This window comes from Apis laboriosa, unplaced genomic scaffold, assembly GCF_014066325.1.
Source record: "Apis laboriosa isolate Shangri-la unplaced genomic scaffold, ASM1406632v1 scaffold1321_cov151, whole genome shotgun sequence".
In the NCBI taxonomy this organism is placed as follows: domain Eukaryota; kingdom Metazoa; phylum Arthropoda; class Insecta; order Hymenoptera; family Apidae; genus Apis; species Apis laboriosa.
In genome coordinates, this window is record NW_025221248.1 from 2,285,012 (window position 1) to 2,308,813 (window position 23,802).

General features: G+C 37.2%; 2 protein-coding genes across 3 annotated transcripts in view; both read right to left on the minus strand.

Annotated features, from left to right (window-relative positions):
* Nucleotides 1-7,812, minus strand: part of LOC122720764 (cilia- and flagella-associated protein 298) — an 87,763-nt gene extending 79,951 nt beyond the window's left edge. The window contains exons 1-5 of the mRNA XM_043947718.1: nucleotides 7,498-7,812; nucleotides 6,119-6,268; nucleotides 5,067-5,152; nucleotides 4,753-4,923; nucleotides 4,376-4,591 (exon numbers count right to left, since the gene is read on the minus strand). Coding sequence (XP_043803653.1) covers nucleotides 4,376-4,591; nucleotides 4,753-4,923; nucleotides 5,067-5,152; nucleotides 6,119-6,268; nucleotides 7,498-7,705 — 831 coding nt within the window. The 5' untranslated portion in view covers nucleotides 7,706-7,812. The remainder of the gene's footprint in view (nucleotides 1-4,375; nucleotides 4,592-4,752; nucleotides 4,924-5,066; nucleotides 5,153-6,118; nucleotides 6,269-7,497) is intronic.
* A 555-nt stretch (nucleotides 7,813-8,367) lies between these two features.
* The window catches only part of LOC122720791 (rho GTPase-activating protein 7), a 330,364-nt gene continuing 314,929 nt past the window's right edge, over nucleotides 8,368-23,802 (minus strand). For both annotated transcript variants that reach the window (XM_043947768.1, XM_043947769.1), the window contains 6 exons: nucleotides 12,499-14,215; nucleotides 12,042-12,379; nucleotides 11,722-11,873; nucleotides 11,365-11,646; nucleotides 11,051-11,230; nucleotides 8,368-10,953 (listed from right to left, as the gene is read on the minus strand). In XM_043947768.1, coding sequence (XP_043803703.1) covers nucleotides 10,839-10,953; nucleotides 11,051-11,230; nucleotides 11,365-11,646; nucleotides 11,722-11,873; nucleotides 12,042-12,379; nucleotides 12,499-14,215 — 2,784 coding nt within the window. In that variant the 3' untranslated portion in view covers nucleotides 8,368-10,838. The remainder of the gene's footprint in view (nucleotides 10,954-11,050; nucleotides 11,231-11,364; nucleotides 11,647-11,721; nucleotides 11,874-12,041; nucleotides 12,380-12,498; nucleotides 14,216-23,802) is intronic.

Below are 23,802 nucleotides of genomic sequence, written 5' to 3' on the forward strand. Positions count from 1 at the left end.
CTCACAATTTACTAATAGCAGTATTATCTGAATGAACGACACCATATTTCTAATATAAAAATTTCTATTTACGAAACAAATGTAAATATAACGTGTATATTGATCAAGAACAAGTATGATAGCTGTTACGCGAATAAATGTGTCATTTAGCAATTGTTGCTTCAAGCTATTCATTGTTAATCATGTTATGTAATACAATTTGAAATACCTATTGTAATATGTCAATATTGATTTAAGCGAATTTAGATTATTAAATTTACTTTGATATAAAATTACCGTATTATCGTTAATAGTATCAAAATTTTCAAACAAATTTGTTCGAAACACGATCTTCTTCTATCTCGAATCAAAATCTTTATTTGAAGTATTATTTATTTACTTCTTGTGTTTACGAAATACTGTAGATTATAAGCTACTGAAAGTTAAACGTAGAAAAAAAAAAACTGAATATTGTATTCTCAACAAATGTAATATAACAACAAACAATAGAGTGACAAATCTTCAGATTCATAATAAATTTCTATGTGCCTTCTTCCGTTTATGCTAAAATCGATAAACTATAATCACTCGTGTCTTCGAATATAGCGTAACTCTTTCGCTATAAATCACCACGAATCAAAACTATTCTTATGGGGAAAATCTCTGTATAAAAATATCAAATGGGAACAATAAAATAGAAAAACTCGAATCAACTAAATTTATACAATTGTTATATAAATTAAACTTGGAGAAAAGACAAGTCAAACTAATTTTTAGAATTGAACAGCGAAAGGGTTAAGTGAATTACGTCTAAAATAATAATAATAAAAGAAAAAACAACAACAATTCGAATAGATCTGTACTTATACAAATAAATAATATATATATATATATTTATGTTATATCTGTTTATGGTCTGAATATATTTGTAATGGTATATATGTATGAGATAATGACAACTTATATGTGTCGTTTATAATAAAATAATTGTTTACTAAAAATTTCCTTCCTTTTTATTTCATCTTCTATTTCATATTTCTTTTTTTTTTTTTAATCTCGTTAAAAGAGAAATTGAATGCATAAAAATACCGCAACACATTCAATAAAGATCGAAGGAAAGAGCGTATTAAAAGGTAAATAGCAGTTTCATTATATTACGCGCGAGAAATGGTTATTAAAGAAATGATTTGTTATGCATTGCATTGAGAGTGCACCGTGAATATGCACGCGATCGAAAATGCTATTAAAAAATACGATAATTAATTTGCACGTTGATCTAAAAAATAATTTTATGAAGATGAAATTGAAAAACGATACAGAATTGTGAAAAAGGAATAAGCATGTATATATTACAAGTTGAATTGTAATTTTATAGACATCTAAAAATAGAAATTACAATATTGATGAAGATGAAGAATATTTCTTGAATAAATTCGAGTACATAAATAATGAAATCTACGATAAAAATCGTAGCATGCATGGAAATAAATAATATATCTTAATTTGTATATTCATATCGCGTGTACGTTCTCTTATTGTTCGATTCTAGATAAAATTTTTTCTCTCTACATTATAAATCGTCTTTTCAATCAATTCGAAAGTATATTCACCCAAATATTCATACAGTTCAAGTATCAGGGATAAGTCGATTTAATAAAATTCTTTAAAAGACTTTCTTCTTTAAAGCAAATACAAGCATTGAATAAAAGAGCAATAACATTGCAAATTTGTTTGCGTGTTTAACTGTAATTCTTGTCGAGGACACGTTTCAAAGAATAAAATGATTATATTTATATGTAATGATCAATTATATAAATAAATTTCTTTTAATAAATTTTAATAATATTCAAGCAAAAATAAAATTATATCTATATGTTTATTAATTATATGGTTGGTAATATAGACGATTGCTCTACTTTTTTTATTTATAAAATTCACTGGACAAATCTAACGTTAATTACCTATCACCTTAATCAAAAAAGAAACAAAATCAATTATCAAGCTTGAAATTAGGTCGAGATCGAGTACGTTCAGATCGTGTCAGATCAACGTGTCAATCAATCGAACGATATTTATTCATTTTTCCTATCCTTTTCTATCTTTTTTAATCCTTTAATATAGTAATAATTTGAATGACCTCGAAAGAAAAAGCATTTTTTCACTAGATAAAGTTCAGACCTTAGTGAAAGCACCAGATCGATACATTGATGTAATCAAAGACCTTGACGAAATCTACACACATGTAGATACGTTAGTAGCAAATGCTTAAACAAGAAATTATTTCTTTTTCTATCGATCGAAGAATTTTTAATTTTGTTTACAATTGCAAATTACGTGAATGTTACGTGAAAATTTCAAACGAACAAAATAATTCAAAGAGGATTAAACGTAATGACAATTATTACTTTGTGAAAAATAACAATGAAACGTGAATATGATGAGACAGAATTAATTATATTCGAGATAATTACGAGATGCCTATGTGATAATTAACAATACCATTGCAATATTACTATTGTTTAAATGTTTTAAGAATAGTACGTGTTAAAAAAAGTTATTTATTTTGTTAAGATATAAGAAAATTATATCCCGAGGATATTTTTAATATCTTTCGTTATATAGACTCTTTCTTGTAATTATTCTACTCGTGAATTTGTTAAAGAATCGCTCGTAATAAATGTAATTTAATAAATATAGAATTTTCAGTGTATTCATTAAAAGCTTATTGTTTTAAATATTCAAGTTTGAATTCGGAGCATTACTAAAAAGTTGTATTTTATTTTAATATATAATAAAGAAATATAAAAAATTTATTTTAACAAAATTAGCACGAAAAACATGAAATATCGAATAAGAATAATTTATTAAATGAAAACGAAGTGAATGAAAACGAAATATATAAAGAAATAATTACACTATTGAATATTACGTAAAATATTACGTAAAAAATTATTTACAAGCTGAATTAGAATGAACTGAACAAAGTGAAATATATGTCATGATAAAAGAGGGTTACCAAAGACAAATTCTATTATTGATAGGTCATGGTTGAATGTACTTGGAAACATAAATGGAAATCACGCAATTATAGCTATTGATCGATAACAGAAATAGAAGAATCGTTTGACGAGTTCATTCAACTAACACGAATATTCTTTAAACATGGAACTCTTATATTTCTGACGAAACTTTCCTATTTATTGTTATATGTTAAATTCAATGGTATATTGATTTATCTCATGCAATAAAACTCTTACGTTATTCAAATGAAATGTACATAATATAAAATTATAATTCTGTGAATGCAATAAGATAAATTTTGAAAGAATTTTTAAATTATTGATTTTGGAATTAGTTTCACGTGAAATCCAATTAATCGAATGGTTTCTAATAGAATATAATTTACAGTTGTTTAAAAATATAGATAAAAATGTTCATGGTATGTTAAAATTATATAGCCTATAAATATATGATATAAAATAAAGACGATTAGATATTTAACAGCGCATATTTTATATTCATTATTTCATGAGGTGTATATGAAATGAATTAACCTACTTTAAAAAGGACATTGATGATCGATAATAAAATACATCTATACGCGTAAATCAATAATGATGATATATCATTAAATGAAATATTGCTAAATAAAGGCAAAATAAATAAGGACAATGAATAAAATGTTCATATAAATTATTGAACATTTAATTTTTTTGATAAATTAATGTAATTCATTGTAAGAAATGTATTTGTACTAAAATATATGTTCTATGTAATAATTATTTATAATAAACCATTTGTTATGTGACATATTGTGTACCCAAATATAAAATAACATATAATAATTATATGATAGAAAAAAATATTTAAAAACTTACCTGCAAAATGAAAAAATATCTCATATTTACCATCAGTAAATATCTTAATTAGCATGCAAAATATAATTATAAAGTAGCTTCCTTCTTTTATGTAAATATTTTAATAATTATTCAATGTATATTTAGTGTGATTACAATATAGAATTAATTTACTAATGATTATTCAATAATTATTATCATCTGTTAATACATTAAAATGATAGATAAAATATAATCAAAAGTAAAATTTTATATATACATTGTCTATGATCTATGTTAAGTTCTTTTTTATTTTACATGTCTTATTAAAGTTCTTTTATATTATTAAAATTTTATCATTTTAAAATGTTTATAAATTATCGATTCAAAAAAAATTAAAAGATTATTAAGATTTGAAATTAAAGTTATAGATATAATTATAAAATTATAAGCAAGAAATGTAGATTGAAAATTCGAAATTTATCTCTCAATACATGTATACATGTATACATATACAAAGAAGAAAACTACTTTATCAACAAAATGAAAGATTCACTTACCTTAAGCTGTTCTTGACGTCTGTAAGCATGCAGCATTAGTTGTTTTCGTTCTTCTTCTGACATCAATGGTTCACGAGCAGGTTTTCCAGCTCCCCGTTTCTGCAGTTTCACAATGATTTTTGTCTTTTCATTCATCCCCAAATAATCCTTTAATTTCTTTCCTATTATCATTTCTTTTCCTGAGAACCAAAGTTGTGCCAGTTGCACGTCGATGACCTATATAATAATAAATCATCAACTCTGAGTATTAAAATTATAGAAAACAATGATCTCCAAAAATTTTTTTAAAAATTATTAATTTTTAAAAATAATAAAGTTCAAATGCTATAAATATTTTATAATAAAATTTCAACTCAAAAATTATCACTAATTATTACCTCAAGTGATGCTTGAGTCCCGCTCAAATCTTCCGTATTCTCGAATTCTTGTTGAATAACATCGTGAGGCGGAAGTCCCATTGGATAAACGATCATCACAGCACCTCTGAGAATGTCCAATGCTTCTTGGACTGTTTTTTGCGTCACCAATTTCTCTTGCTGTATCAATTTCTATAAAAAACAAAATGACAAAAAATTTACATTACAGGAACATATTAGTATAATGCATAAAATGAAAATAGGAATAATCTGTTCTCGAGTATAAAAACGAGAAACGAGGAACACACACAGAGGAACAGACATAAGATGATTACCTTCGAAACCATAGCTCGTGCCTCCTCGATCGTTTTCTTCAAGACCTCCTGCATTTTCGTGTTAGGTTGTTTGCCATTTCTACGGCCTGAAACATGGAAATCGTTTATGGTTACATTCCGTCCGAGACTGGCGAGCAATTAATGCTACCATTACAAGTCCATTCGAGACAACAAAAATTCTGGTTAAGTCAATTTCTTGTCTACATCGCACATAGCATTTCCGATAATTATATATTTGCATGAGCCTTAAGCATAGTTGTTTAGATCAACATAAAATAAACTGCATCGTTAACCCTTTTTACGTACATTGAAAATACATGCTATATATTTCTTATGTATATATATGAGATTAATCCTTTGGTTACTTACTAAAATGATTATTTTTTTTATGATTTGAATTATCTACTTAATAGATATCATAAAAATAAAATATATAGCATAAAAATTTCTTGCTTTACTTCAAATATATAACAATTAAGGTTAAGTGTTCGTAAAAATTGTTACACACTTAAGAATATTATTTGCAATATCATTCAGTGTATCGTTTCAATCAAGAAAAAACTAGATATATATACATAATTGAAATATATATCATAATATATGACATAATTAGTCTATCGAAACTACATTTTATATGATTAATAGAAAACCATGAGTCAAACATTCAATTAGTTTAGATTAATTATGAGAAACCGAAGTATTAAATATAATTTATATGATTTTATACTTACATTTCAAAAATAGATGAACAAAAGGTAGATGAATTATATATTATATATCAAAACGAGCACAAATTACAAATTAATCACGTACAAATAATGACAGATCCTTCCTTTTCACTTTTTTCACAATACTGTCTCCCGCGTTTTTGAACCTATAACTTCCGATTTTTGCCGAGCCAAACCGAAGTTAGACGAACTTTTGGCGACGCGCGCAGCCCGATCATACCCGAATCTTGCCGAATTTTTCGCGCTCGTTCCGACATTCCGAATTTTGATCAGTCGTTCGTTCGAGTGCCTTAGACAAGTGATTAGTGATTTGTTTCTACGTACCAATAACATCTTTATTGAAGGTCCAACCACCCATCGGTATACATTTTTCACCCCATTCATCCTTGAGCTTCAATTCTTCAACCTGCTCATCGGTAAGTCCCATCATATTATGAGGCAGCATGGTGCCATGCTTGATCAATTCCTCGATTTCTATTTTTCGAAAGAATACGTACAAGTACACGGTTAAACGTAATTCTGCGTAATTACTATCCTGCTGCGACGTGTGACTAATATCACACTGTGGTCAGGATGGATGGATTCATAAACTCGATCTTTTTATTATGCAGCATTATTATTACGAGCCGCAGGTGAGGTTTTCTCCGAGAGATAATTATTAATGGATTTCATGCGTTAGTGTTCGAATCGTATAGGAACCAAGGTCGACTTTAAGAACGCGAGAAATATTTTCAAAATAGAAAAAAAATCTATAAGAATTTGTGCTAATGTACACATGCGACCACATATATATTAATTCATGACGTATATAAGAAACGTTATACGTAGTTATATGATAAATTTTCGTAAATTTATCATGATCTTTAGTTGAGAGTTTAATTAAATTTTTTCATTTTCTTTTGAATCCATTCGTGATTTCATGGAAGAACGATCGATTGTTCGATAAAAACTATTATTAAACTATTACTTTTTTTCTATTTCTCTTCCTGAAATCAAAACTTAATAATCACGTTTTAGAAAAATTAAACTATCAGTAATATTTCTTATATTATAATCAAACAACATATACAAAAACAAGCAAATAAAATAGAAATAACAAACAAGGTAGAAAATGAAGCTATTTTATATTACAGCAGCAATTTTCTATAGTAAACCCTCTTCATATCTTATTCAGTAGAATATTTATAAAATATAGTTCTATATAAATAAAATCTCTTGAGTGTTTATCAAAATAAGAAACGTTTCCTTCATATCCAATGCAATTCTCCTCAAAGATAGTGAAGGATCAAAGCAGGATCAAGACGTAAACTCTTTTTACTTTAAGGAAAGTGAATAAACAAGCGGCTATATACAGGTAGGATTAAAACGCATCATTGGATTAATGGCATAATCGAAGAATAAATGAAGGGATACGTAAACTCGTTATCGTTAATGAAATCATTGGCATTGGATGGGCCCGAGGTAATTCTCGATAAAATTGTTCGTTTCGCGAATGATCCTATTACACAGACGTGAAAATAAAAAACGAAAATAATGCGTAGCACGTTGTTACCTCGAGACAGTTTATACCACTTAACTCACAAGCCCGTGGCCATCTGTGCCTAAATAACGGATAGGCGGACAGGTTTTCTTTTGCCACGTTATTAGATATGTCATCTTTCTCGATCTGATTCATTCCCGTACGAGATACAAGCGATCATTACCGTAACATATTCTTGAAACCTTCAGCCGGCCATTGTAAATGATGGTAATATCGTATATAATGTCTTCAACCCGAGCCTCCACGTGAGTATCGTACAGAAAATGGCTCTCCTCGCCTTTTTTCACGTGCAATCGAACCATTTTCTCGGAAAGCTTGGAACAAAGTATAGGTTTACAAGTGATTGGCTTTAGCTCTCTTTCAACATACATTATTCACCTTATTTCAGAGAAATAAAATTAACTTGCGAGATGAACTTTACTGCGTTCAATGATAGATTCGAATAGTTCGAATTGTCATTACGATTATCAAATTTAGATTTTACTTACGAATAGAATGAATGAAAAGATTCTATTTTAATCATTAACTATTAAGATTGAATATTTTGAAGACTAAATTAATGATTAATGATAAGTAAACTTGTGATATGATTACATAAAAAGGTTACCTTTTTGATAAGTTACTCCAATGATTATTGTTTTACGCCAATCAAACGACGATATTTAAAAAAACACCAAAAATTGATTATTCAACTTGCAATTGAAAAGTTTATCTATGTGATATTATAAAAGGCGCGTTGTTGGACAACGGTAGTTTAGCGAAAATAACGGCTTATATCCGGGCGAGGTGATCGAGAAACGGCAGGATCGTGGCACGAATGTGAACAGAAACACTGACGTATTGTTCTTGGTAACACGAAGTATCGATTAAACAGCTCGAAATGCGATAAACCGCTTTTAACTGCATCTGTTGTCCGTTGCACAACTAGAAACTAATAAACTTACGTGTCTGGTCACTTCTTGTTTTCGAAGAATACACTTTACAGGTATAATTAAATGGCACGAGCAGAGGTATACAAAATAAAACGATCTCGTTTAATGAGTATATAATCGTGTTTCATTATTGTATAATATACATATTTACATTCTAGTGAAACACGGATTACAAGAATAAAGACGGTCATATATCGTTACAAATAACGGAGAAACATGCAGACGTGTGTTCTCTCTCTTTATTTTTCTTTTTTTCCTCTTTTCCTCTCTCTCACACACACGCATACACAGATATACATACACTTTCATTCATTCGTGCTCCCTACTGGCGTTTTTTGGACACAAAAATATCATTGATATATTTCTTTCTTCTCCATATATAATTACTCTATATCAATAATATAATAATAATAATAATAATAATAATAATAATAATATAATAATAATAATAATAATAATAATAATAATAATTAAATATTCTCGACGTAATGTTCGTAGAATAAAAATCTATACACTTATATCCGTATTCGTAACTTCATCTAAATTGTAAGTTGACTAGTATTATGTTAAAATACACTTATAATTCGATGAGGTGTATCTTTTTCTCCAAGTCGTTTCTCTTCTCGATCCTATATATCATATTTCCTTCCTTCGTATTCGTTTTATTCTACGGTGTTCAACGGGGGAGGATGAAGGGGTGGTCCCTATATATGCGTTAATCATGGTGCATGCACGAATGTTATTTCGAACAACGACGATTCGTCTTAAATGATCGACTGGCCGAGAAAAACAATTCCCCGAAACCGCCGGCTCGCGATTCACATTTACAATTTCAGAGAGACAATTAACAATAGACTCTGTGACAAATTTTTTTTTTTTCAACGCTTCAACATCGATATAAGAGTGTGAGACAATGACGATTGCTTAATTAACACGAGTTTAAATTGTACGCCCTTACGCGAAGGAGGGGGAGGGCGAGAACTTACACGTTTACTCAAAATCCTTTCGCATTGCTCGATTAAATCGGATTAATCGTGAATAATAGGGTACATGTAAGTGGAGGGAGGGACGTAATTTACGATTATCTGATAAAAAAAACGCAATTTGGAAACATTGGAACGCACAAGCGGAACGCATTGGACGACGTTGTTTCGCGTTTTGTCAATCTTTCTTTTCTTTTTTTTTTTTTCTTTTTTTCTTTTTTTTTTCTTTGTTGTATATAAATAGAATACACACGCATACGTTGTATAATGCGTACCCATATATAATAACGTACGAATAATTTACACACGGTTTCTCCTGGTCGTCTAAATCGTCGTGACATTTACAAAAAGAATCGTTCTAAAAGAACCATGTTCTCGAGATACTCGATACAACAGCGTGATATGATACAATAGAAAAATTGGCATTTGGTCCGAAAGAAACATACAAAATAGGGATTTCTTATACGCTATAACGGTGAAATATAATATTGTGCGCGACTTCTTTCTCCTATCTAATATTCGCTTATATATCATTTGGTGAGATTAAAACATCGTGCGACGCGGAAAATACACAGACTGCATTTTGTAGCATAACTACGATCGAAAAATATTTTTACGCCCTTTTTTCTTTTTTCTCCTTTTTTTCTTTTTTTTTCTTTTTTTTTTTTCTTTCTTTTTTTTTTTTTTTACATGCTTCGCGTATATATTTCAATCGATACGATTATTAAAATCATCTAGTTAAACCATCGAGAAGGCATCGGTTTACTCTCGTTAGGGTAGCAGCATTCTTGTTCTTACTTCGACGAAACATCGACGAATATTCTATTATATTTGTTATCGCCGAGGATAAAAGCTTCGTTCGCGGAACTTCGATTAGCGATATAACATCGGATTATGGATACTTGTAAAAATAATATATTATATCCTACATACACGGAGGAAAACATGTACTAGCCCATTTCAATTCGGTCTCCTGCCATTTCTTTTTTCTTTTTTTTTTTCTTTTTTTTTTTTTTTTATACTATTATTTTTCTTTAACGACTTTCACGATCACTGGACGGCAAGATCCTTGGACAATAAAACGTCAAACAGAGAGAATTTTATAATTACGATAACAATAAATTCTTTTCTTTTTCATCCTCTAACAACATGGTTAATAATAATAATAATTCGACGTCTAACGCTATACATCTCAGGCTTCAACAAAAATTGCTTCACATCGATTAAAGCTTGTGCATGGTATCGTTAACGTTTCTTGTTTCTTCTTTTTTCTTTTCTTTTTTCGCTTCCTCCATTTCCTTTTATAAATATTGTTTTAATCAACTCGAGAAACGCGCGATGGGGTTCATCTTCGATAACGAGTTGAATTTCTCTCCTAGATCCATTATTTTCTTCGATATCCTCTAAATTCTTGGTCATGGTATCGATGAAATTAGATACGACCATCGATGTTACTTTTATTCCTCGTCAATGGTAGGTTGAACCTGTCGCACATCCTTTAGAATCCTGTGTTCCTGATTTTGATCATCCTGTTCCTCTAGAGTCGTGCGAGGACCGTGCAACGGTGATCGTTGCACGGTTGCTTCCTCTCAGACTTTACTCTCGGGACCGTCTGTCGTGTGCTTGAAGGAATTGCGAATTTTACTGAGGTGAAGGGCAGCAAGGTGACCGTAGCTTTTGTTATACCATTCTGGAGTGCGTCCTCTGCAGAAGAAAAAAAGATAGACGTTAGTAAGAAGAAATTAAATAAAAATTCTCGATATAGGTGAATGGAATGAAAGCGAAACAAAAAAGGTATTACTTTGTATCCACTCTGGAAAGATGCATGATCCGTGATTTACCACTACCGCAAGGTTCGATGAGATAGCGCGATGCTAAAACAATACCACGTGTTCCACCAAGCATAACAGGAGCATCCGGATGTTCCACGGACGTTTCTACGATGACGCAGGCCCCTTTGGGGAGATCGTTACGCCAGGATCTGCATGCAATGTTATGTAATGCAACGTTACATAATTTACAACAATCGATCCTCCCCCTCTTTTATAACTCTTTATAAATCAATTTCGCTATTCGTCACGTTCGATTCCTGTTGGGAATAAATTCAAAACACACCTTAGCACACAATAATCCCTGGCAGGAAGAGGACTCATGTTCCCAGTGGCGTATTGAAAGACCTCCACGTTGGTGTCCAGCTTGGCGACCAATCTATACTTCAAAAGCTGAGGATCCCAGATATGCCTCTCCCTCAGTACACGATGAAGAAGCTCGTTCGGTGGAGCTTCAACCTCAGTCGACACTCGCCACAGTCGAAGTGGATGTCCGTCACCTACTTTCTTGTACGCCATCTCTACCGTACTGTCGGCTGGATTGTTCACGGTGACCCATCCCCGACTTCTGCGAAAAGAAAGGAAAAGAATTAATATTTCTTCGTAAACAATTCAGAGATACGTTCGAGTATAATATACATACTTCTCACGCGCTTCTTTCAACAAAGCGGTGGTACACGCGTAAAGGTATCCTCTCCAATCTTGCTTCAATTCGGATCCCAATTCCTCCAAGGCGACCGGCACGCTTTCTTCCATATAATTAAAATGACACTGCATCAACATATCCGAAGAAACCTGGCGCAACCAAGAGAAAAAAGAATTAACTCGTATTTCCTTTTCGATTCGCGAGGATGTGTATATATAAATCTCGAATTCGAATTTGATCGCAATCGCCGATTCGAGACGACGACGGATGAACGACTCCTCTCGAACGACCTGGACGTTCGGCATCGAGCCACTCACCATGAATAATTCACGATGCATCTTGACCAGATACAGAAGACAGTCGTGAGCGGCTTTGTTTTCCGACAGTTCCCTCTGATCGGGAATGCCCACGGTCTTTCTCCTACGTGGCGATACGCTGCTCGACCTGTTGGTCACGTTCGTGTTACTGTGGTTGAAGTGGAACAGGCTCGGTGCCAGGCACACGGCCAGGTTCGAGGCTGTCATTTGGTTGTAGGGAGCGTTGCTCGCTACGTGGTTCAAGAAATCGAGCAGAGTCTCCAACGCCTCCCGATGCTCGTCTGGCAGAAGAAGGAGCACGCATTGCACCGCGTCCGGTCGCAGCTTAACAGGTACGTCTGCAACAATTATCATCGACACCTGTAATTAACTCCCGTCCACTTGCCGATAAATCATCGATCGATCGGTCCCAAGACGATACCAAAATGAATGCGAGAAGAATATTCTAGATACTCACGTTGGAATATAGCGATGAAGGTCTCGGACAATTTGTTGGTTAACAGAGCTTCCGGTAATTCCCTGAAATATTGCTTCACGAGATCGGCCACGTCGAACGCCTGCTGGCCATCGAAATTGATGTTATCCCCCAAAGTCTCGGTCATCATTTTCAATTTCTGTATCCTAGACTTGACCCCGCTCTTCCTGAAGATCCCAACCTGGTCGAGGGCGTTCGCTCTCAGCCATCTGAGCGCTATTTGAATACACTTTGGCAAGGCCTGGCCGGTTCTCTGCAGGGACAACAGCAACGGTACACCGAACACCGTCTTGTCCTTGTAATCGGGGGTCTTTATCTTCCTGATGAACTTGGGCAGCTCCCAGTTCCATCCGGTACGATGAGTCGGGCAATATCGTTCCATGCAGGCGGTCAGCTTCAACAGAGCCAACTTCCTCAGTACCAACAGTTGGCCGCACGACATCGAGGCCATGGCTCGTGGGCACAGGGGGTCGAGCGGCTCCGGGTACAGGGATCCCCTCTGGAAACTGTGCCACCTGACAACGGTACCCTTGTGCCTCGGCGAATCCTCCTCCTGATCCGAATCACGACTGGCAACCGTCGAACTGCTCTCCTGACTTCCGGCCAGCTCCGAACTCCTCGATCTCGATTTCTCTCTGTAGACGGTCACCTCTTTGGACAAAGGTTTCCCCTCCCTGTAAGAATCGTCACGATGCCTGAAACTCTTGTGCATCTTATCCTCCCTCTTCAAAGCGGCCACCTTGTCCTCCTTGTACCTCTCCTGATTCTGGCCCTGGGACAACTTGTCCCTGTACCTCTGCGACTCCTTCCCAAGATTCAGGCTACCTCCGCGGCTATTTATGGGAGTTTTGGTCGGCGAATCCTTGGGGCTTTGGGGATGGGCGGTCACGTATTCCAACACTTTAGCGTGATTACTGTTCGCGTCTCTGAAGTACCTGTGCCGCCAATTGGTAGGCTGGCACTCGGAGTCGCTGAGCGCCCCTTGGTCCTCCCTGCCCCGATGCAGGAACCTTCTCGCCCGGTTCATCTTCGTCCGCGTCGGCGTGGGTGTCGGGCCACCTCCTTGCGACCCGTCCGAGCAATAACTCGACGAATCGTCGCCGAACGGGCTGGGCGCGTTGGCCAGGGGCGAGGGCGGCAGGTGATAGGGGGACGCGGGCAGCGTGACGGGCGACCCAGGCACGTGAAGGGGCGAGCCCGGCAGAAGATCGTTGAACGAGACCGGCGAGGGGCCCGTCGGCGACACGTCCACGCAGTTCAGCTCCTTCATCTTCTGCTGCATCGAGATCACGTCCAGTATTTGGGGGCCGCTGATCACTATCCCGTCCCGATTTTGGTGCTTCCGTCGCCGGGACTTCAACGACTCGACCCGCCTCAGGAAAGCTTTCGCCCCGTCCCTCAGCCTCTCGGACCCGGTTCTCCGAAATCTCGGCCCGATCTCGTCGGGAAGCGTGCCAGGCGGCAGGCTGCTGTATCTGAGCGTGTCCAGCATCGTGTCCTCGGCCTCCTCTGCCTCCAACCGATCCTCCAGGGAATCCTCCTCGGATTGCACCGTCTGCCCGCTGCTGATCGCCTGCAACCTCTCCACGTTCGCTTGCGTCATGTCGCACACGCGGGACCAGCGCCTCGTTTTCTTCTCGAACGTCCAATTCTCGCTGAGGGCGCACTGTGTATCTTCGTCCGAATCATCGCCGCCACCCTGCGAGGAATCAACGCGAGGTGAGCGAGAATTGCAAACCTTGTGCCCTTAATTAAAGGGAAAGTTACGAAACGCGACCTTAATCGCGCATCCCATTTGCATAAGTAACAACCGTGCAGGTCATAAGCAAGCAAAAGAACCCTCTCCTTCCGTTCTTTCTCTCTCTCGCCCACAATGGCGATATTCGTTTTGGAGATGGATCCTGGATCGAGGAATCTAGAGAGTCTAGATCTCGATAAATTTACACCCCGATTAATTCGAAGTTTAACTTATTTTTCTCTTTCTCTCTCTATCTTTTCTTATTTTATTTATGCAAGAGAGAGAGAGAGGGAGACTGGTGGAAGATTACAACGAACTAATGACGCGATTCAGACGTGACTCATGATACGTATGGTGGTCGGACTCGGTTCGAGAATGAGGAGAAACGTTTCGTGCGAGATTAACGACTCGTGGCGAATGTTTAGCGGCCACCAGTGGCACCAGTTGATAATCAATTTGCGTTTGATGTAGCGACAAATTAAGGACCACCGTAGAGGACGCTATCGTGCGTTGTAATTAATTGTAGAAAGCGTTCCGAGCTCGGCTGCTTTTACCTACGATCTCTCGCAATCGACTGTGACACCGTACGTAAGCTGTGGAAGATGAATGATTCTTCCGGCATGCGTAAAAGGAAAAACTATAGGCTCCAAGTTACATGAATTTCTTTGCATAAAAATTCATATTTCTTTTTTTTTTTTTTCTTTTTCGAGCACGCGGCTTTTAATCAGATTTAAATTTTAATTCTCTCTAATTAATGTAAACCGATCCGATTTATATAATCGTTCAAATAGAAATGTCGATCCCGTCGTTTTCCGTGTTTTTTTTTTTTTTTTTTTTTACAAAACTCATTCCAAGTGATTGTACTCGGTAAATTGTATACGTACGAGATACGTACGAAGAAGAAGAAAAGAGAAAGGAGAGTTGCGTAAACGCGCGTGTTTACAAATTTAGCAGAACTCTCTTTTGTAAATAAATAAATTAAAAGTGATTTCCGGTTATACAAATAGGAAAAAGTTGCTCAAAATTTTATAACATATACAAAACAACAAAAACAAACTTTGTCTCGAAGATATAACTTCATACACCTTCACAAATTTTATGTACATTTACATTCCCAATCAAGACTAATAACATATCTATTGTATTAATTTAATTGACAGTGAAAAGGATTATTCAGAAAGATTGATATTTCTGGAATTCAGAATTTATAACAGAAATGCAGAGATAGAGATATATCGTATTGATAAATTGAGTCAACAAGGCCGTATATTTAAAAACGAATCAACACGAATTAACCAATGCCTAAGCCAATGCCTAAAACACATTCCCCAAGATTCTCACACAACCGTCTTATCAGCGTGGAAACGGATACGACGTCTGGAGGAACGTCTTCGGATCGAGGCCACGGATGACTAAACCGAAACGGTGTGCTCCTCCGGACGAAGAGCCAGTCCGTTTTCTAACAATAAAACCGACACTCTGTCGCTCGTTACGAAACTTGACGCCTTTGTTGTTTCCACGTAGGGCTCGGAGAGTGTGTGACCTTACGTGATCCTCGGCCACATGACAATGGACCGGATTTCACCTCGCGCCTCTTCGCACGGTTTCCATCGGCGGTGGCATCGTGGCTCAACAGCCTGAATCCTCCTCCTCGCCCGTCCAGGAAGAGGAGTTGAGCTGTCACGATCCCAACCGCCATTTTTCCATTCAATTTCGCGGCATTCGATTCATGAAGACGTAATGGAAGCTGTCCCGCTACGCCATCGCACGCCGACGAATTCGAGACTCGATAGCGTGTCTAATCGCGTATGTACCGTTCTCTCTGCTTTCGAGCAATCTTGCGGAGGAACTTGAAGGGATCTTGACTGCTCACTTGCGGCTGGTACATCTCTCTTTTTCGAGAAAAAGCTCTACAAAAGATTTTATAGAAAATCTTTGACGCAATTATGAGGATTTTCTATTTTGTTATTCGAGAGATGTAAAATCGATTTTTAAGTAAGTCAATTTTCGGTCGAGGATTTATTTTGAGCGTGAATTAGGATGGAATTTCGATAGAATTTCTGATCTAGTGGTCCATAAAATTACACTTTTCCTTTCGTTTGACGTAACGTAGAGAAATTTACGTTGAATAGAGTGCACAACGGTGCACTAATAGAAATATAAATAACAGATTCACTTACGGCAGACCAATCATTCCGCGCTAAGCTTATCACGCGTCTTAAAAGGCTGGGACCTTAATGGCTGCGGTAGTAGCAAATAGAGCGAGGGTATTTATGAATATTTACGCTAGCAACGTGCTGTCTGTATTTTTTTCCTCTCAGGGTGTAACGTTATTACGGTGATAAATTTTAATCGCGGCGCCGGTCAGTGAGATCGTTAAAAAGAATTACCGGGGCATTCGAGGAAAGGGAAACGCGACGAAATGACATGCAAAGTGGCCGCATAGCTTTCGTGAACGAAGAAAGAGAAATGCTCTTTCTCTTTCGTCCTCCCCTTTTTTTTTTTTTTATTTCTCGCCGATGAACGTCACGAAACGAGAGAAGAAGACGAGGCTATTCGATTACGCGAGGAAATAATCAACGAGCTCGGATGTGGGCCACGGTTAAAAATACGCGGCAATGCAGAAATGGGATATCTGTTAAGAATAAACCGACCGGAATAGACTTTTCGAATCGTCGATGCGTTTCCAGACGATCTAGTAGTAGTCCATCATCCAGTTGGACGTTGTAATAATTTCGCTGTCATTGTGCTAGATGAAAAACTCGAATGATTACTCCTCGTTAAATCTTCGTTCCAAACGACGACATTGACGCTTACAAGTCCTCGAATTAATTTAAAGAAGAAATATATATATATATATATATATAGGTCGAAGTTGGAGGTGGGGGAAAAAAAAGAGAAAAATTTCTTCCTCGTGCTAGTTTCAATTCCGATCGAGTCATCGAGTTATCTTTCAAACCGATTCACTCAATTTCATCGTAAAAATGTGACGCAAATACGGTGAAAGCTCTACATTCTACGCCTTATTCATCGTTAAAAATTTTGGTTTCTCGATAAATATCAATTTCTAATTAAATTTGTTTGGTGACCCGTTTCGACGTCGAGAACAATTATTATTATTATTTTTCTCTTTTTTTAATTTTATTAGAAAAAAGTTTCTTTAGAAACGGATTAATGTAGATCTTCTATCATCACACATTATGATATATCTCTTCTAGTATTTTACATTGCTATAAATACGATATATATATATAGAAGAAAAAAAGCTAGGCTCAAGGATCCTGACCAATTATAACAAAATGCACACCACATCTACCACCGAATTATTAATCATCCCTAATATTAAATAAAATAATCAAAAGCAGCATTGACCTCTTGTTACGATCTTTTCTTTTTTTTTTTTTTTCTTTTTGCATAAGCGCAACGGATTTGAAAAAATGGAGGGGAGGAGAGAGGAAGGAAAGAAAAAAACAAAGCTTAAATTCCAACCAATTACAATAAATACCGCGTGAAAGGAATTCTCGGCTGAGAAAAATTTAAGACTCGCCATCTCGAGGACTACAATAAGCCCTTAAAATTTTAAACCCTCGCTCTTCAATGCCCCCTATATATTCCTCGAACGAAATTATCGAGAGGCACGTTGACGAGCAGTAATTCTCCCGGCACGGTGAGGAAACGTGTCTCGCGTACACCCTTGTTGTCCCATGACTGGTCCTCCTCTCGGTGAACCCGGCGGGAACCTTATATCCCCAAGGACAAACCGGAGGAGGCGGATCCTCCTTGTTTCGCGTACGATTATCGGCGATCCGCCACTTACAACCTTTCCGTATCTGCATTTCTGTGTTCCATCGTGTTACCACGCGACGTGACGATTCCCGTACGTGAGTTATTTCCGCGCGCGGGGTCCAACGAGCCGTGTCGCCCCACGTTGCCGCGACGTCACTTCCGTCTAGGCAGGTTGAACAAACCCTGGCTTGTTTTACGCGTGACAATGGTCTCGGGAATGGACTCGTAAAACGTACAGTGTTTCGTGCGAGTTTTATGGGCTTCTACTATTTATTCTGCGCGAATGTTGGTTTATCCTTCTTTTTTAACTGCCTGCTTACTACGTGCGTCTAGCGTCCAGCTATGTATGTATGTATGTATGGATAAAATCCACCCCCTCGCCTCACGTTCCCAATTATATATTTAGACCCGACGATCGATGTTTCCGGAATCGATTCGCATTATCGGGCCGCGCCCGTTGAATGGGAATTATTTCAGAGTACGGACGTGCGCCCAAGGATTAAGCTCGCGCGAAACGAATTGTCGCGATACCGCGAAATATTGACGCGGGTAAACGTGAATGAACGGTGATAAAATAGGTATAGATTGTCGTGAAAGGTTGTGAATTCTAATTTTTTTTCTTTTTCTTCATGTGGAGAGTAGAGAAGTTCTAGTAAACGCGAAAGTAGTTCCATTTCTTTTGGCCTCTTCACAGATCTCTGTATTATATTTATATAATACACGTAGTAAGTTATATGCAAAAGTAAGAAATCGATTGAAACTTTGAAAAGTTTATCATAATACGAGTGATTTTAAGGTATCTATACCTTATACAGAACTCTTCCTCCTCCTCCTCCTCCTCCTTTCCTTTTCACGCTGTAAATCAACGCTACGAGAGCACACTTGCAATCCAAACAAGTACCAAGATCAACTTCCACCCGATACCCAAACTGAACTCTCGAAACATCAAAGTCCCGGCACAAGTATCTCCTATAGTTTCTCCAAAATTTCCAAGACAAACTTGGCCCAAAACTCACGACGCGCCCCCAATATATCCCTATTCCAACTCGATTTCTCACTCTCGGTCGTATGAATTGGCAGCCAGCGATCCCTTTGGTCGAAAAGTCGCGCGCACGTTTGTTGCACTCCGAATTTAGAATGCGATGACGGTACAATGACCCAGATAACCGTCCAGGCTCGTTAAAAGGGAACCCTTGGTCGTGAACCTCCCGCGCGTCAAGTATCAATTAAACGTTGCCTTCGTTCCCGATCTCCCTTGTAATTGGCCCATCGGACCAACGGATCGCTCCCTTTGAACTGGTAATATATTTCTGGCCGAAAGAAACGCGCGAAAGGCCCGCTCCATGTCTCTCTCTCTCTCTCGTGTCTTCGTTTCTAGCTCGGGTATACTACGTCACTTTCTTTAGCGTCCTCGTTGCGGAAGAGGAGGAAAGAGAGAAGAGATGTACGAGAGAAAGAGAGAAGCGAGATGGAAAAGTCGAGTGGCGAGAAAGAAAAAAAAAAAATACACGCGTATATACGTTGGCTTGGTCCTCATTAAAAATCCTTTTATCCGGCGTTTTTTTCTTTTTTTTTCTTTGCCTCTTTAAAAGGACACGCGCGGTCAAAGGAGATTTTTCTGACGGGTGGAACGAGATAATGTGGGATATCTGATGTGACCGCGGGGATAAATGATTCGAGAGGTGAATAAGTTAGTTTACGAAGAGGAAGTTGGCGTGGATGGAAAGTTGGAAAGTATTTTTGAACGTGCCCTCGAATGGAGAATATTCCGCACGGGAAGAAGAAATTGTGGAAAAGAGAAGGAAGACGAGATCTTGCTTCCATCGCGAAAATCTTTCTCGCTTTTGTATAAAAAAAAAAAAAAAAAAAAATGTTTATAATAAAGAAGGAAAGGGATAATATAATTCGAGCACATTTTCGATACAATACAAGACGCCGCCGCGATTCGGATCTACAAAGATCACCGGTACAAAGTGAAGTAAAGCAAGCTGCCAAATGAGGATTCGCATCGATCGTGCCCGTATATGTCACAGGAATGACATTAAGTGGTTCACGCTACCATAGGTCTTATATGGTCCAGCGTTGTACTTTCCATTCGAGAATCGCGCTAATAATTTCACGAAAATATCACAGCAGTCAAATATATTTATATTCGATACACGAATATCCTCATTTGCTTAAGATCCAATTTCGAATTCTTATTAGACTTATCTTATCCACCATTTATTAGAAAATCAAAAGAAACTCTATATCATTCCATCTCGCAAAATGCATCGGACAACATTCTTCCCCGTCTCTCTCCTTTTCCATGCACACTTCTCGCTGCGGAGCAAAAATTCGCTTAATCGAAATCTTTTTCGAAATCGATCCGAACGAAGAACGTCGAGGAAGGGTTGAAGGTGGTATCAGCATTTTAAATCACGACGACGACGACATCCAGGGCGATGTATTATCCGGTAGCCAGGGGAGAGGAGGGAGGGGAGGGGAGGGGAGGGGAGTCGCAACCAGCTCTGAGCCTGGTGAATTCGCGCAGTGTCTCGTCTCGTTGGAAACAAGAGCGAGCCGAACGAATTGTGAGAACAAAAACGGCGTACGCTTCTCACGAGAGCCTCATCGATTCTGCCCCTGGTTGAAATTCCCCCTTGCTCGAAAGTATGGTATCGTTTGTACGAAGGAGGAAAGGGGAGAGAAGGGGGAGGCACTCGAGCAAAGAAATAGAGGAGAACGACATTCCATGAATTTCCATCGCGGTTTGCTTCCCTCCCTCCCTTCCTCCCTCCCAGGCTGGCTTGGCCGCGGATTTCTTCATTGACAATCGTGATTCAGTAACGAGCCTCCGGGAATCGTACGGGTTCGAGGAGCTCTCCTCCCCTTGCCTCCTCCGATTCACGTTGAGGGGACAAAGACGATCATGGATCACGGTCCAGCTCCTCGTGAGTGGCAATTAACCGCGGACCAGATCTGGATTTCCAACCTGGACGACCTGTTTTTGCGGCCTTCGATTCGTCTCCCGGCCGAGCCGATTTTCATTATTTCAGATCCGGCGACAACTGTACCGATAAAACGTTTCCGCTCCATTTTCCAACAGGAACACGATGGATGGACAGGATGGATAGATCTCTTCGCGAGATGTTTTGACACGCGCTATTACACGGGTGTTTCGAATTGTCGAGCTTAAGTAGTAGATATGGATGTGGATATCTTTCTGATTTGCGGCGGTGACAATCTTGAGAGGGGGGGGGAAAGGGTTTTTTCGAATCCTTGGTTCGCGTGTCTCGTGGCAGATTCTTGATTTTTGGACGTTTGGATAGTTTCTAGATCTTCTAGATCTGCCTTGTAAACACTGTGCTGTTTCACGCTGTTTAAATGTAGAACACTTGGTCGATGAAATTTTGGAGATAAGCCAACGAGCGTTTAATTAAATGAAGGACAATTTAAATGAAATATGGATTTAGGTGTTCTGAAACTCTGTTTTATGTAAAGTTCGAGGCTGAATGAATTAAGACACAATGAGGAAATGTGGAAAATAAAACTCAAAATTTCGATTAAATGCGTAGAAAAAACGAAGAGAATACAAGCTTTCTCTACTCGTGTTAATTGTTGCCACGGAATAGTTGTCCTTGCCTACTTCTTGCCTACATCCGCTATTATTCTCGAACAACAAGCGATTGCGCCAAGAATACGAGACGTGAATTCCACTCTAACCGAAGGATATCGTTCGTTATGCAAATTGTTAAAGCTGTTTTCAATGAAATAATTTGACAAATTAAAAAAGGAAATGCAAATTTTCTTAGATTCCAATATACGAAACAACATTTTAAGAAAGGAATTAAGTATAGTTATTAATAATGCAATTAAAATAGTTGGATGATATTCCTATTAATCAGTTTCCTCAATTAAAAAATTTTGCGTTATCACATTTAATTAACTTCCTCAATTTAAGATGAGTTTAGTTTAATTAAGAATTTCCTATATAATTTTAAAATCGTTGTAGATCTAAAATCTTGAAACGTTTTCTTCGATTATCTTTCGTAGGATATGAAAATTATATTTAAAAAAAAAAAAACATCAAGGATACAAATAATAAGTGATACGATTTCTGTTTCTAACAAAAACTTGTTAAATGTTAATCGTAAAATTTTTACGAGAGTAAAAATCCTGATAGAACCACGTTCTGATTGGTCGATTAACGGCACGTAATCGGGGCATTTAACCAGTTATTAAGGATCTTCTTTGATCAGCTCTCGTTTTCGTGATCGAATATTCAAATTCTCGAAGAATTATGGTAATCCATCGAAGATACAAATCGATCGTCGAATTATCACGTGATTCTCTGTAATAAATTATTCTCTGTAATAACTTGTTTCGACTCTTCAAAACGAAATTATATCCTATAAAACAAAATTATTATATTAAAGAGAATTAATGTTATGGAAAATATAAATGTGGATACCTTAAACTATTAAAATAAAAACATAGGATAAAATTTTAGTATATTTTTTACTTCCAAACTCGTCACAAAAATAAGTAAAAATCCTCCACCAAAAACAACCAATTTAACAACTAAAAAGAGAATATTCTTTTACATCCAAATTCATCTAAAAATCAATAAATAAATAAAATTCTTTACCAAAACAACAAAAGATCAATTTAAGAGAATATTCTCTTTCTATATTTCACAAATTTCATTACAAAAGATCGACGAAATACACAAGAACAAACAAATAATCTAACCCACAAAAAAAAAAAAGAAAAAGAACGAGAAATTCAACAAAGAGCTTCGAAGGGTTCGATCAATCCGAGAAGAGAAGAAACGAGCAGCCATCTCTGCTCTCCCGTTAATGAACTTACATACGTACGATCCGAGGCCACCTTCGCAAGAACTAAATCCTCATTTAACCAGATCTAGATCTCGAGACGTTGATCGACGGATCGGGCTCGATCTCGTCCATCCTCTCGCCCCTCCGTTCGCCCGGAGCCCGTTTCACGATCCAATTTCCATCTGTTCCCGCGGCGGCTAGTTCGCTCCTCGTAAATAGAGGAGACGCTTTTATGTTAATATCGTCCCCGCTCGACCGTAAGGAGCAACTTAGAGGCCTGCCTCTAACACGCGCACGGCCCCGTGTTACGGTATCACGGGGATGCAAATTTCCCCGATATCGGCGAACGAGCTTGCTAATTTCGACGGTTATCCGCTAATGCAAAATTCCATGCCGGTACGTGGCCCTGTTTCATTGGTCGAAAATAGAAACCTTTTTCTCTCTCTCTCTCTCTCCCTCTCTCTTCGGTATCGTCGACAACTATGCAAACTATGCTTCTTCGTGTCCGATTAGACCGCGGCCACGGATTAGAAGAGGACAAGGATTTAAGCCCGCCTCCTACTCCTTTAAGATTAGAAGCGATGGCGATGGGGCGGGTAATTTTCTAATTTGAATTTCATCGGTGAATTGATAAAAGGTGTGGTGGAAGGAATATTTAATTTGTTCGCCGCCGGGAATCGTATACGGGTGGACAGTTTTATTCTCTTCGATCGGTTGTGGGAGATATATCCAATGTATTGTGACGTAGACGTATAGATGTAATAGTGTAATAGGTAGAAGTAAATGTATATAGTAATGATTTTCTTTAATACCAGAGAAGATTTCAGCACGATCGAGAGTTAAGAAGTAAGAAATTCCATAGACCTTCGTGCCAGAGAGCAGTTTCGAATCAGGAAAAGAACTCGTGCTTTAATGTGGCAGAATTAGTTACGAGTAAATCGT